The following is a 15,459-nucleotide window of genomic DNA, read 5'->3' on the forward strand; positions in this document are numbered from 1 at the left end:
ATTGTGCAACATTCTCATGATCAAGTTGCTTAAAATTCATAATATCGTTCCTAAAGGAGATGATCTTAGCAGGAGTAAAATACTTGGAAATAAAAGCATCTTTACACTTGTTCCATGAATTAATACTATTTTTAGGCAAAGATGAAAACCAAGTTTTAGCACGATCTCGAAGTGAGAATGGAAATAGCTTCAATTTAACAATATCATTATCCACATATCTTTTCTTTGCATATCACGCAAATCAACGAAATTATTAAGATGGGATGCAGCATCTTCATTGGGAAGGCCGAAAATTTGATCTTTCATAACAAGATTCAGAAAAGCGGTATTAATTTCACACGATTCCGCACTAGCATCAGGAGCAATTGGAGTACTAATAAAATCATTATTATTGGTGTTGGAAAAGTCACACAATTTAGTATTATCATGAGCCATCGTAACAAAGCAAGCAATCCAACACACGAGCACACAAGAAGCAAGCGAAGAAGACGAACGGAAGAGGGGCGAAGAAAAGGCGAATCTTTTAGAAAATCATTTCAAAAGTGGGGGAGAGGAAAACGAGAGGCGAATAGCAAATAATGTAATGCGAGGGATGGGAGTTTATGATGGGTACTTGGTATGTCTTCGCTTGGCGTATATCTCCCCGGTAACGGCGCCGAAATTCTTCCTGCTACCTCTTGAGCTTGCATTGTTTTTTCCCTTGAAGAGGAAAGGGTGATGCAAAAAAGTAGAGTAAGTATTTCTCTCAGTTTTTGAGAACCAAGGTATCAATCCAGTAGGAGACAACGCGCAAGCCACCGAATACTTGCACAAAGAAACACCAACTTGCACCCAATGCGATAAAGGGGTTGTCAATCCCTTCACGGTTATTTGCAAAGTGAGATCTGGTATAGATGGATAAACGGTATAGTAATATTTTTGGTATTTTTGGATTATGGAACAGAAAGTAAAAGATTGCAAAGTAATGGAAGGGCGACAGAAATTGACAAGTTGACGGGAAACTAATATGATGTAAAATAGACCCGGGGGCCATAGGTTTCACTAGAGGCTTCTCTCGAGATAGAAATTATTACGGTGGGTGAACAAATTACTGACGAGCAATTGATAGAAAAGCGCAAAGTTATGACGATATCTAAGGCAATGATCATGAACATAGGCATCACGTCCGTGTCAAGTAGACTGAAACGATTCTGCATCTACTACTATAACTCCACACATCGATCGCTACCCAACATGCATCTAGAGTATTAAGTTCATAAAGAACGGAGTAACGCATTAAGCGCGATGACATGATGTAGAGGAATTAACTCAAGCAATATGATGAAAACCCCATCTTTTTATCCTCGATGGCAACAATACAATACGTGCCTTGCTGCCCCTACTGTCACTGGGAAAGGACACCGCAAGATTGAACCCAAAGCTAAGCACTTCTCCTATTGCAAGAAAAACCAATCTAGTTGGCCAAACCAAATCGATAGTAGAGACTTGCAAAGATATCAAATCATGCATATAAGAATTCAGAGAAGATTCAAATAATATTCATAGATAAGCTGATCATAAATCCACAATTCATCGGATCTCGGCAAACACACCGCAAAAGAGTATTACATGGAATAGATCTCCAAGAACATCGAGAACTTTGTATTGAGAATCAAAGAGAGAGAAGAAGCCATCTAGCTACTAGCTATGGAACCGTAGGTCTGTGGTAGACTACTCAGGCTTCATCGAAGAGGCAATGGTGTTGATGTAGAAGCCCTCCGTGATCGAATCCCCCTCCGGCAGGATGCCGGAAAAGGCCCCAAGATGGGATCTTGTGGGTACATAAGGTTGCGGCGGTGGAAAAGTGGTTTTGTGGCTCCCCTGGATGTTTTGGGGGTATAAAAGTATATATAGGAGGAAGATCTAGGTCAGGAGGTCAACGAGGGGCCCACAAGGTCGGGGGGCGTGCCCTCCACCCTTGTGGCCGCCTCATGGCTCTTCTGACTTGCACTCCAAGTCTCCTTGGTGTCTTCTGGTCCAAGAAAAATCATCGCGAAAGTTTTATTCCGTTTGGTATTCCTTTTCTGCGAAACTCTAAAACAAGGAAAAACAGGAACTGGCACTGGGCTCTAGGTTAATAGGTTAGTCCCAAAAATCATATAAAATAGCATATTAATGCATATAAAACATCCAAAACAGATAATATAATAGCATGGAACAATAAAAAATTATAGATACGTTGGAGCCGTATCATAACAGCCCATGTGTACGGCCCATGAGAGATGATGCAGCGGCCCAAGGACCCCCTAGTCCAGGTCTCCCTCAGCTACCATGTCCACATTTTATTTTATCGACACCTCTCTCTCTCTCTCTCTCTCTCTCTCTCTAAACATGTGGTCATGATTACCGAGTTCGGCATTCGCTTGAGGACAAGCGATGTCTATGCTTGGGGGAGTTGATATGTCCATTTTGCATGATGTTTTCGTACTGTTATTTATAGTGTTTTTGATAATTATTTCACTTTATGATACAATTCTAATGCCTTTTCTCTCTTAATGTGCAAGATTTATATGAAGAGGGAGATTGCCGGCAGCTGAAATTCTGGACCTAAAAGAGCTACAACAAAGATAGCTATTCTCCGGAGCTCCAATTGACCTGAAACTTCACAGAGAATTTTTTTGAATATAAAAAAAATACTAGAACAGAGAACCACCAGAGGGGGACCACCTACCGTCCATTAGACAGCAGGGCGCACCCACCCCCAGGACGTGCCCTGATGTCTTGTGGGGCCCACAACAGCCATTCAGTGCCCTCCTTCTACTATATGAAGCTATTTGCTCTAGAAAAAATATAAGAAGATTTTCGGGACAAGGCGTCGCCGTCTTGAGGCGAAACCTGGGTAGGAGCACTTTCCCTCTTCGGCGGAGCGATTTCGCCGGGGATACTTCCTTCCAGGAGGGGGAAATCAAAGCCATCGACATCACCAATGTTCCTCTCATCATGGGATGACTAATCTTCATCAACATCTTCACAAGTAGCATCTCATATTGAACCCTAGTTCATCTCTTGTATTCAATCTTTGTCTCAAAACCTCAGATTGGTACCTATGGCTTACTAGTAGTGTTGATTACATTTGTAGTTGATGCTAGCTGGTTTATTTGGTGGAAGATTATATATTCAGATCCTCAATCATATATTATACTTCTCTGATCTTGAACATGAATATGATTTGTGAGTAATTTCATTTGTTCTTGAGGACATGGGAGAATTCTTGTTATAAGTAATCATGTGAAGTTGGTATTCATTCAATATTTTGATGTTGTGTATGTTGTTTTTCCTCTAGTGGTGTCGTGTGAACGTCGACTACATGACACTTCACCATGTTTGGGACTAGGGGAAGGCACTGGTGAGTAATAAGTAGATGATGCGTTGCGAGAGTGACAGAAGTTTAAACCCTAGTTTATGCGTTATTCTGTAATGGGCTGATTTGGATCCATATGTTTCATGCTATGGTTATATTTATCTTAATTCTTCTTTCATAGTTGCGGATTCTTGCGAGGATAATCGTAAGTGGGTTTCTTGTTCAAGTAAGAACAGCACCCTAGCACCGGTCCAACCACATATCAAATTATCAAAGTAATGAACGCGAATCGACTAAACATGACGAACGTGACTAGACGAGAATTCCCATGTGTTCTCGAGAACGCTTTGCTCATTATAATAAGTACTTTCGGCTTGTCCTTTACTACAAAAAGGATTAGGCCACCTTGCTGCAGTTTTACTACTATTGCTACTTGTTACTTGTTATGAATTACCTTGCTACAAAAGTATCTGTTACTACTATCTATAACACTTGCAGAGAATACCTTGCTGAAAACCGCTTGTCATTTCCTTCTACTCCTCGTTGGGTTCGACACTCTTACTTATTGAAAGGACTACGATTGACCCCTATACTTGTGGGTCATCAGTGCTCACTCATGATCATGTATGTAATGAAATTCCCTTTACCGATAATTCATAAAACATGTTGCCCATACCTTACTTAATTTCTTGGTTGCAATTGGGCTTTGTCCCAAGCATGCAACATGTCATCTAGTATTTTAAAGAAAGAAGGAAATGCTAACAAATTCCAGATCCTGGGCTCTAAGAGCATCTACAGTCGGACCCCTCATCCCCCCTATACATCCGCTCAGACGACCCGATTAGTGACCTGTCACGGAAATGCAACCCAACCAGACTCCTCAAACTAGCCCTATACGTCTGAACTGTCGGGCACCCATCCCATATATAGGGAAGATATGGAGAGCCTGGGATGCGCACAAACGCTGACACCACGTCGGACTGACAGGCGTGACCCACACTAAAACAAAAAAATACATCAGTCCGGCGGGAACTCATTGGTCCGCATTCATGTTGCCGCTCCGGCGCATCGCTCGAGAGGCCAAACCTAGCTATTTAAGCTGGATGGTGAGCCTCAACCCTAGCGGCCTCCATTTGCTCCCTCTCCCTCCAGTCCGAGCCCTATTCCGCTCCGGCCTCGCCGTCCGTCTGTGGCCACGGTCCGCCAAAAGATTACCTACTACAAGATGTTGACCCCGCAATGCCAGTGGAGATGGAGGCATGGCGTATCGCTCACATTGCAGTCGGCTTGCCTTCATACTCTCTGGAGGGGGAGATGGAGGAGCAGTACGAGGTCTTGGAGCAGGAGGTGCCGGACATGGAGATGGAGGAGGTGGAGCCGTGGGACTAAGAGGAGGACCAATGTGCCGGATCCCACACTGGAGCAGGCCGGATTCGGCATGGAGGACACGTTAGCGGAGTTCGAGGCAAGCAGAGGAGGCGGCGGAGCAGCATGCCATCCTCGATCCATGCAATCGGAGCTTGGGGTTGAGGAAAATCGACGTTACGTCCATGAGGCAGACGTGAAGCGTGAGGAGCTCTTTGCCGACACGGAGGATCCGTCGGAGTTTCACCCTACCGCCAATGACTGTGAGGCTGACGGCTTCGGCAAGGATGTCATTAACATATCCGGGTTTTTTTCAAAAAGAGGGGACATCCCTCGGCCTCTTCATCGAGTGATGCACACAACCTTTTATTTATCTTATCAAAGTTCATCATCCGACCATAACAAAGTTCAACCAATAAATTGTCACACATGACTACCCCAAGGGCAAATTAAAAAATAGAATATTGTAGGGAAATGTGCCTCATGCATCACAAGTCCTACTAGTAGGTCACCAACCAAATTGGCTGAACAAATCCCGAAAGACCATCTCCCATCGGTTGCACTCAAAGACCGTGGGCGCCCGATCCTCTTCCTTGCGTAGTAATGACCACATATGGATCCACTGGTGGCCTTGAAGATAACCTGCAGAAAGTTCGGAACTTTCGTTCTGTTAAAAATACAATCATTAGGAGTGTTCCAAATGGCCCAAAAGTAAATCACAAATTCCAACACGGATCTGAGACTTCAACTTGGGGTGCACCCCCACTAACCAGTTTCCAAACATATTCGTACTACTCGTGGGTAAAGGTAGATTGAAAACTATATGGACCGCTCGCCATAGTAGCTTGGCAAGTGGGCATTGAAGGAATAGATGCTGAATTGACTCCTCATTGCCACAAAAGCAACACTTAGTGCCTCCTTGACAATCTTTTTTTTTCTTCAGATTATCTTTTGTCATGATGATCTTGCGATCCAAGTATCACATGAAGATTTTTATGTTCAATGGGACTTTCATTTTCCATATATATTTGTGCTGAAAAGGTTGCCCATCATTAATGAGGTATGTATACATGGATTTGACTGTGACAGGTAGCTAGTTTCCTTGTTTTTAGCAATTGTAGTGGATTTTCATGTTGCATGTAATGTAATGGATCTTTGTCAAAAATGTAATGTAATGGAAATGAGGATAAAGAAATGATGACTATTGTTTCAATATCCACAAAATGAGGGGTGATCAGTTACTATCCGTGGACACGTCCGAATGCATCTGCCACGTATAGGATCCGGATTTGTTGTCCGCTTGTAGATGCTCCAAGTCGCTGGAAAACAATGACCAATGCGTAGTCGTAAAGCGTAAAGGTAGATCCAGCCTTGGTATACGAGTACATTTCTTTTTGACCAGTGGTCACAGATACACAGATCCCAAACACCCTCTACATCAACCGTTAGGACCACCCAAAAATAACTTAACATGGTGAAGAAGAGCATGGAGCCGATGCTTTTGCGTCATCCATCCAGGCAATCTCTACTTTACCGCAGAGATCCAATAATAAAATGACGCGAGTACATCACAAGTGCAAACGACGGGAGCAGTGATAAACAAGACCTAGTACGTACCTACAGTACCTATTTGCCTAACCACCGACTCTGACTCTATATTGGCATAACGACACTGCCCGTGGACAGGACAGGATGCGTCACGCGTGGAAGCAGCACGCATCGCCCTGCCTGTGGTATCTTTCCACCTGGTCTTCTTCCTCCCTCCACAGTCCACACCACACTCATGCACAAGAGCACAGCAGCAGCTCCAGCTCAGGAGGAGCAGTGCAAAGCGAAGCACGCGAAAAGAGCACGGGACGGATGGAGAAGGCGAAATGGACGGCCTTGGCATGGCATGCCATTGCCATGGAAGAAAGCAAAGTAGATAGAGAGAGGGAAAAAGACAGAGGTCAGGTGATGGAGAGAGGAGGAGAAGGCAGGCGCAGAAAAGAACACCACCACACATGGCATGAGGAGAGGAGACCAGATCTGTCCCAGCATCTTCCCTGCACCCGCTTTCTCTCCTTTTGATGCGTGTCTCCTCCCCCTCCCTCCCACTTTATTTTTGCTTCAGTCAGTCCACAATGGCAGCGGCGCAGGCAGTAGTAGTAGTACAGATGTGCATGCAAATGGCACTGCCTCTCTAGTCGACTGTGGTCACAGCAGAAGATAAGCTTCCTGCAAATGCTTGCAAAGAGGGCAACAATGTCTACAGGGGGGCAGCTTCTTTTCTCTGAACCACGAATGAGACGCCTCCTGAAAATTCAGCCGGACGGCTGAGATTGGCCATCTGCAGCTGCATCGCCCAGATGCAGGCCGGGGGTCATCCTCCTTTTCTAAAAAAAAAAATCTGCAAGCAAAGGTGAGAGCTGCAAGAAGGCGAGATGGATGGACATCCTAGTTCCTTTTTCTGTATTTCGACAAGGTGCATCAGTTTTCAGTCCAACAATAGTTGTCTTGATATACACGACAATGTGAACATGTACAAGGCCTGATTGATTCCCACTCGACCACTCCTGTGCTAACCGCATTCAGCACATCACACCAAGAATGAATCCCAGAGAAAAAAATTGGGTTCTTGGTTGGTGCAAAAGGAAGAAACAAATTACAAAAGAGCACTACTACTACAAAGCAGAGGCAGGTGCTAGCTAAGCTAGTCATGGAATATCTGGAGCCATAGCTCTGCAATCATGGAGTAGGCACTTACAGTCCCCCAAGTCTTCCAAAAGACGGAGCTTTGCATGTCCGTAGTTTAGCTCCCTCATTCATCCGATTTCAGCATGCTTGTCGGCAGAGCTACTAGCATCTCCTTGCAGCCGCCTATTCGGACAAGAGAACCGTCCAGTAGTACGGTGGCCAAAGCCAAACCACCCCCACCAGCTGCACTGTTTCAGCGCATGCTCGGGATCAGCGACGCCATCATGCCATGAGCTTCATTCACCAATGGATCTATCTCATGATGCAACCAGATGTAAAAAGTTAGTTAACCCTGTGCATTCTTCTCAGCCTCAATGCTGTTGTTTCACGAACACCCTGCGAATGAAATCCTGGAACCTCCTCGAGTAGAGCTTGGGATCCACAGCAGAAATGCGGCCAGGGTTGACCTGGAAAGACTTGTAGGCGTGCTCCAGCTTCTTGGTTATGTCGTAGTCTTGTAGGATGTCGATTATTCCGAAGAAGAGGTAGACATCACACGGTCCCCCGCTCGGCGCGGCTATGAACAGGTGCCTCTCGTTCAAAAGGAACTTGTCGAGCATTCTCTTCGAGCTGCGCTCCGCCTGGGCGGGCATGTTCATGCCCAGCTGCACAAATGGCCTCCTGATATGACGAGTCATTGGTTGGATTAGCCACCCAAAGAAAAGAAAAAAAATCAATCCCCATGTTTAATTTCTTTCAACATTGTTAATCAAGATTGTGAAGAGGCGATGGCTAAAGTTGCACATATATTTCCCCTTGAAGAAAAGTTGCAGGCATCCTATCCGTTCTCTTTGCTGCAGACATTTGACTTAAACAAACATGCAAGGCCCCATGGTGCTCTATGTGGTTTGGAACAAAGGGGGCAGCAAAGTATAGGATCATGATGGGAGCACAAAAATAGCTTAGAAAAACACGACATGAAAGTATTGCTTTACCCTAGTGGAGAAGCATTATGTCTGGGAACTAAAGTAGGAATGTGCACTAGATGTCAACGTTACTGAAAAAGCATCCCATATATGCATGGCATGGTACCCAATTTATCAAAATAGCTTGACTGCTGAAATCTCCTGGCTAGGTATTTCGGTTGTTTCAGAATTTCAACAATAGGTTGCTTATGAATGGCAAGAGTGGCAATTTATAGCTTACCGGGATTCTGTGATCAAATCCCTCTCTTTGCATCCTGTTTCCATAAAGCATTGCTCACAAAAATTGCCTCCGCCTTCAAATGATTTTCTTTTGCCAGTAGATTCTGATAGTTAAGATTAGATGAAATCTGGTAAATTATCAGGCCAGGGGAAAAACTGTATGTAAAATCATAATTCATGGTGTGTAAAGATGAACAAATACCCATGATTTTAACTTACTTGGCAGAGCCATGGGCTGAGAGAGGCCTATCTTAGACACAGACAAATCATTACGAAAGTGAACTCCTAACAGTAGGCTGTAGTCCATAATTCCTTGTGTCTCTAAGAATACGCAGTCCATCTGAATTTGCCTATGTTACATTGAAGAGTCAGACTTAGGATCGGTCTTATAGTTCTCATGAAATTGCATTGAATGTAGTTAACATAGTGGGGAACTCACTTCATAAGTTCCTCGTACCAAAATCTTTGCAGCCGAAATGCATAATCAAGATCGAGGTCCTTCAGAGTAGTGGTTTCGTCAATCTTTCGCTCCGTTTTGTCGATAGTCCGACCATGTGAGGAACCTTTCAAATCAAAACGCCTGTGAATCTTATACTCCGAGCAGCAAAAATTGCCCATTATAACGAACCGGACCTATGGTTGTATAGATTGACATAAGGTCAAGGCCAAATAAATTGCACTCAGAAGTAGCTACAGGAATGGAGTGAGTTATGTATCTTCACATGATTATTGCTTACCTTGGGACATCCAACTTGCTTAATGCAATGCGTGCCATAGAATCTTGTCAACAAGGTGGACTTATGCAGACGAACGTGTTCATAGTAACTCCGCAACATCCTAATAAGAACCTATGAACCAAGATTATATTTAGTCGACGCTGAAATCGCCAATTAGTACTGCAATATTTTCCAGAAAAAAAAATCTGAACCTGGAATCTGAAACAAGCACGAATTTGAACTCCTTTCGTTAAGAAAAGAGCAATGTTGCACCCAAATTATTTAAGAAACATGAATGACTCAACGTGTATTTTGAAGGCACATTACAATGTGATACTGCTGCCAGATGATAACTCACTTGTCCAAACTTCATTTCGATGGATACACGTCCCTCTGCCTTATTATATCAAAGCAGAATAACTGAATAAGAAAATCGCTCACTGACCTTCACTTCAGCCTTCTTCACGGTTTTAATCATGAACCGATCATCCTGGGTGATGAAGAAGCAGCTCCCGCTCTTCCCGGGGGACGCCAGCTCCCGGAGCGTGTCGTTGCCACAGATTGCAAGCATGTAGTCCGCAGGGTCAACCCCAAACAATTTCCTCAGGTGCCTGAAGGCATCACCCAACAGTAGTCAATACACCACTCATGCACAAGAACCACATCCCCCACGATCCTGTCATATTCCTAACAGATCCAACACATGGCAATTCAACTCGAGGCCAAGAACAGCAAGCAAGGCAGTACACCTGAAGACGGCAGGGCAGTAGTCCTTCCACCGGAAATCGATTGAGTGATGCGGCGGCGTGAGCTTGGAGCCTTCCGGCGGGAACCGCGTCCAGACCTTCTCCCGCGGGTCGAAGTCCGATGCCAAGAGCTTCTTGAACGGCAGCGCCGACGACTTCCCCACCGAGTAACTGCACCATAAGTAAGTCCATGCCAACAATCAATGTTACAAAGTGTATGGAGGAGTAGGAAAAATGAGGTTAAAACAAAAGTAGTAGCAGTAGTAGGGAAAATGCGGCAGGGGGCGGGCGTTAATTGGCATTGCCTTATGCCGAGCTGCAGGTTGAGCATGAGGCCGTAGCTCCGGTGGCCCTTGCGGATGGCCTTCCCGGGCCTCCTGGCCTCCTGCTGCTCCTCCTCCTCCTCCAGCACCCTCTGCGGCCTCGGCGGCGGCGGGGTCATCGTCCGGAAGAAGGGGGCCGGCGGCTGCATCGTCATCCTGGCGCTGCAGCTGCGGCGGAAGGGCGCGGCGACGATGTCGCAGGTGATGTCGCCGGCCTCGCCGTCGCACTCCCAGATGCATATCCGCGGCGCCGGGGACTTGCCGTCCACGGAGAGGCGCTTGCGCAGCGGCACGTAGAAGGGCAGCGCCTCGGCGCCGGCGTCGCCGTGCCAGCGGGGGAGCTGGCCGTGGCGGCAGCAGTCTCCCTGCGGCGAGGCGGCGGCGGCTTGCGGCGGCATGATCGGCTCGCTCCTCGATTCCAAGGTCTAGCTGGCGGTGGGCAGATCGAGTCCTCCTATACTACTATAGTTGTGGTAGTACGAGGTATCTCATTTGAGGGAAGGGGTTGAGATGGGACGAGGGGAGTTGGGGTCGGCGTGATAGGCGGAGGAGCCGAAGGAAGGAAGGGGGAGGCCGTGGGACGGTTTTACTTTAGCTTTTTCTTGTTGCTTTTGTAGGCGTCGGCTTTGGCACAGGAAGCGATGTCAGGCGGACTAGCGGAGTGAGCAGCGGGAGCATGGATGACTAGCAGTCGCGGAGCCGCAACTTAAAAAGCGCTCCCGCTCGGTCGCGCGCCACGTGAGTCGTCTCGCCCGCATGGTGCCTCGGATACATTTTTCGTTAGCTCCATGCGTGTAAACAAAAATCAAAGAAGAAGAAAATGCAATTCGTCGGTGGGAAGTTAAAAAATATGGACCGCACTAGCCAGAGAACGTTTGTTGGAAACATTTTTGAATGTTTTGTCCCGGTGTTTTCTTGATAGACCATGACAGTTCTTCCGAGACGCATGATAGCTTTTGGAAAGAAGGAAAGTTTGCGAAAAAATGGACAGAATTTGCCATCTCCTATACCATCTAAAAATGCCTTTAAAAGTCCACTTGACACCCCTTCCCAGAGAATGTTCGCCAGGTGGTATTTTCGTAAAAATATTTTTATAGTTTTTGCTAACGATGTTATGCTGTGACAAGAACGAAGAAAATGGAGTCCTGTCGATTAGAGCAACTTGTTGCAGAGCGGGAAATGAAGAAGGATTCAAACCTCGAAACAGGCTCAGGCTCGCGCCCCGCTTTATAGAGAAAGCAACAACCAAAGTACACGGCCGAACGATACAAAGTGAAGAGATAGCCCTCTTACAAAGCAGATCCTGGGATCTCGGTACTACACAGAGACTATGCTACCAAAGAAGAACAAGGGGAGGTCAACGTCAAGCCACGCCCTAGCACACCTAGGCTCCGTGACAACGCCCTCAGGAGGGAGAATGGCGCAGAGCATCGCCGCAGCCGAGTCCAGAATGGATAAGGTCTTCACTCGGAGCCCGGACATAGAGACGAGAACCACAATGACGTCTTCAGGAAGATAGCGGCGCCCGCAAGTGTCGCCATGCCAAAGCGCAGAGCTTTCGCTCGGCAACTCATCCATGTCACACGGAGGTACCCAGGACATACGCGACGTGTTCCGACTCCCAGATCCAGATTCGGGCACCGCCAACAATGACGTGCCCGAGCCATCAGCCGCTAGACCTCTTGCTGCCCACACGACCAAGAAGAAAAGCCACCACCACCGCCACGAGGCCCGCCGGAGAGCCAAACATGGGACCGCCGTCCGGGGTCGCCGTCCCGGCATCCCTGGCCCAAGACCCCGCCACCCATCCACCACACGGCACACCAACCCCGGCAGGTAGGGTACAAGGCCGTCCTTCCACACCTAGCTCGGCATCAGTCCCCGGATCTAGGTCAGCACCTCCACCGTAGAAGACGCCGACGCCTGTATCCCCAGCCAGTCCTGGTGGACCTGGGGACACGACCGAAGGACTGCCAACGGCTGCCGCCAAGCCGATCTTGCACAACGCCAAATCGAGAGCATCGGTGCCACACGGCATGATGAGTACGCAGTGTCAGGACCACCACCACAGCACTGCACCCGCGAGGACAACACTCACTGGTACATCGCGGGCCGAGCCCAAACCTCACCTACCCGGAGAAGACCCCGATCCGCCTCGGTCCCAAATCTGGCCCGCACGAGCACAAACCCTAGTCAGGGGGCTGCCCCGCGCCACCAACCAGACCACGGATGCTGCACCGTCGGATCTGGACCAGCCCGCACTGCCGTCCACACCCACTATGACCAAAGAGAGGACCACCCGCAAGTAGGACCCGCCGTCGCCAGCCGGCCGGGCGATGACCTCCAACCCACGCCGCTGCACCCCGTGTCGCCTGACGACCAGATCCGGCCATCGTAGCCCAGGCATGCCCCGCCATCGTTGATGCCCGCCACGCAACACAAGCCAGCGCGGCGCCGCTATCACCGCGCGCAGCCACCATGCCCGCCCGCCGTTGCGCCCACCGCCGTGCCACACTCCAGCTCGAGGGAGCACGCCTCCGGTGCCTCCGTCGCGTGGGAGGACGCTAGGGCCCCGCCGCGGCGGCACCGGTCGGGCTTTTCCCGGCCATGCCCTGTGGTGGCGGTGAACCAGGGGAGAGGATGAGGGGGAGCTTGCGCGGAGGATATGGTCGCCCTCTCGGTCGCCTCACGGAGGCGACGCGAGGGGGGCGGTGAAGAGATATCTTTTTTGATGAACTTCCCTTATGTTTCTGTCAAGAAGGATTCAAACAGCAGGCTCATCCGCAAGTCTCGCCTGCTGGCTTGACTAGCTAGAATGGTCTATGGTCCGTACTAGCTCTTAATTACTTAGTTGGGGTGTGTGTGTTGGACAGGAGGAACAGAACGGCTGGAGGCCGTGACTTGGCATGGGTGCCATCTGAGGCGTGTGTGTGTGAGAAAGCTTATCCCCTTCCTCCTCTCCAATTGAATTGTAGCTCGAATTTGTTGTTGAACTCCATGAATTTGTAGATCGAGGTAGATAGATCTTACAATCTGGCACCAGAGCCATTCGTTCGCAAAAAATTCCCCGCCTCCTCCGTCACACCCACTTCGCCGACCAAAAGCGCGCGGCGGTGATGGCACAAATTCCACCGGAGACTAGGGTGATCTATGAGATGATGCGTGCCGACTTTGATCTGGCTCTCAACAAGAGCCTCCGCGACCACGCCGATTCCACCACGCAAGCTATCTTGAAGCTTGACGCCAAACTAGAGCAACTATCTGGTCGGATCGATGAGGTCAAACTGTCCATTGGGGTCGATTTGGACGAGCTCTGTAGCGGTTTAGATTGCGCCTCAGCTCCCGTTGATTCAGGCAAGGGCACCTTGACTACTTCTCCAAGCGCATCTGTAGGTGTTTCTTCGTTCTGAAGGATTTCGTTCTGACAACAAGCACAAGAGTTTAGGTCAGCGGCTCTATGTTCCTCCACCTGCTCGAGGTATGCAGATTGACCTACCATCTCCTCGTGTGCCACTCAGTTCCATTGAGAATCTTCATCAGAGTTCTTCCGATGTGTTTGGATCGGGCCCTCGAATTGAACTCCCACAATTTGATGGATCATATCCTAAGCTCTGGAGTCTAGGTGTGAACATTATTCCAGGCTATAGAGTACACCTTCATCTATGTGGATTTCATATGCTACCTCTCTGTCCGCAGGGGATGCCGCTCGTTGGCTCGAATCAGTTCACAGGCGTGTGCCACAGATTAGTTGGGAAGAATTTTGTCGCTTGTATCAGTCTCGTTTTGGTCGCGATTTGCATCAAACGATTCTGCATAAATTTTCAAACATCTGCCAAACTAGTACAGTAGAAGATTATGTGGAACGCTTTTCATATCTCTATGATGAGCTGGCGGCATATGAAGAATTTTCCAATACAATTCACTATGTGACCAGGTTTATGGAAGGATTAAAACCTCCAATACGCCTTGCAATGAGTATTCAGCAACCAACATACTTGGATACAGCTTACCAGTTGGCCATTTTGCATGAAGAACCGGGGTTTGGCAGTGGTTCTAGCTCCTCTCTGGCTCCCTCACGTCAAACTATTGCTCTACCACTTCCTCCCCCACCAATTCCTGCACCTATCAACAGGGTGTCTGATGGGCGCCATGTTACTGAACCTGTCAGACAATCGAACTCCGAGGACAAGTGGGGAGCATTGTGTGCGTACTGTAATGTTGGAATATGCCCTAGAGGCAATAATGAATTGGTTATTATCATATTTCCTTGTTCGTGATAAAGGTTTATTATTCATGCTAGAATTGTATTGACCGGAAACTTAAATACAAGTGTGAATGCATAAATAAATACTATGTCCCAAGTGAGCCTCTACTAGAGCTCATTGATCAAAGATGGTTAAGGTTTCCTAACCATGGACATGAGTTGTCATTTGATAACGGGATCACATCATTAGGAGAATGATGTGATGGACAAGACCCAACCGTAAGCTTAGCATTCGATCGTATCACTTGAGTTATTACTATAGCTTTCTTCATGTCAAATATCTATTCCTAAGGCCATGAGATCATGCAACTTCCGGATACCAGAGGAATACCTTGTGTGCTATCAAACGTCACTTCATAACTGGGTGATCATAAAGATGCTCTACAGGTGTCTCTGAAGGTGTCTGTTGGGTTGGCATGGTCGAGACTGGGATTTGTCACTCCGTGTGACGGAGAGATATCTCTGGGCCCTCTCGGTAATACAACATGGTAAAGAGCATGCAAGCAATGTGGCTAATGAGTTAGTCACGAGATCTTGTATTACAGAAAGAGTAAAGAGACTTGTCATTAATGAGATTGAACTAGGTATGGAGATACCGATGATCGAATCTCGGGCAAGTAAGATACTGCCGGACAAAGGGAATTGTCTATGGGATTGTGGTTGGACCGATAAAAGATCTTCGTGGAATATGTAGGAACCAATATGGGCATCCAGGTTCTGCTATTGGTTATTGACCGGAGAGGTGTCTCGGTCATGTCTACATGATTCTTGAACCCATAGGGTCTGTATGCTTAACGTTCGGTGACGCTAGAGTAATATTGGGA

General features: G+C 47.6%; 1 protein-coding gene across 1 annotated transcript; it reads right to left on the reverse strand.

Annotated features, from left to right (window-relative positions):
- Positions 1 to 7,131: 7,131 nt before the first annotated feature.
- LOC109779947 (phosphatidylinositol 4-phosphate 5-kinase 2) lies at positions 7,132 to 11,049 on the reverse strand. Its single transcript, XM_020338545.4, has 8 exons — positions 10,354 to 11,049; positions 10,052 to 10,219; positions 9,748 to 9,913; positions 9,324 to 9,434; positions 9,026 to 9,219; positions 8,806 to 8,936; positions 8,588 to 8,690; positions 7,132 to 8,062 (listed from the first exon to the last, which is right to left on the reverse strand). Exons 1-8 carry the CDS (start codon positions 10,767 to 10,769, stop codon positions 7,753 to 7,755), a joined length of 1,599 nt encoding a protein of 532 aa, XP_020194134.1. The 5' UTR covers positions 10,770 to 11,049; the 3' UTR covers positions 7,132 to 7,752.
- Between the last annotated feature and the right edge of the window lie 4,410 nt (positions 11,050 to 15,459).

This window comes from Aegilops tauschii, chromosome 4 (genome assembly GCF_002575655.3).
Source record: "Aegilops tauschii subsp. strangulata cultivar AL8/78 chromosome 4, Aet v6.0, whole genome shotgun sequence".
In the NCBI taxonomy this organism is placed as follows: Eukaryota; Viridiplantae; Streptophyta; class Magnoliopsida; order Poales; family Poaceae; genus Aegilops; species Aegilops tauschii.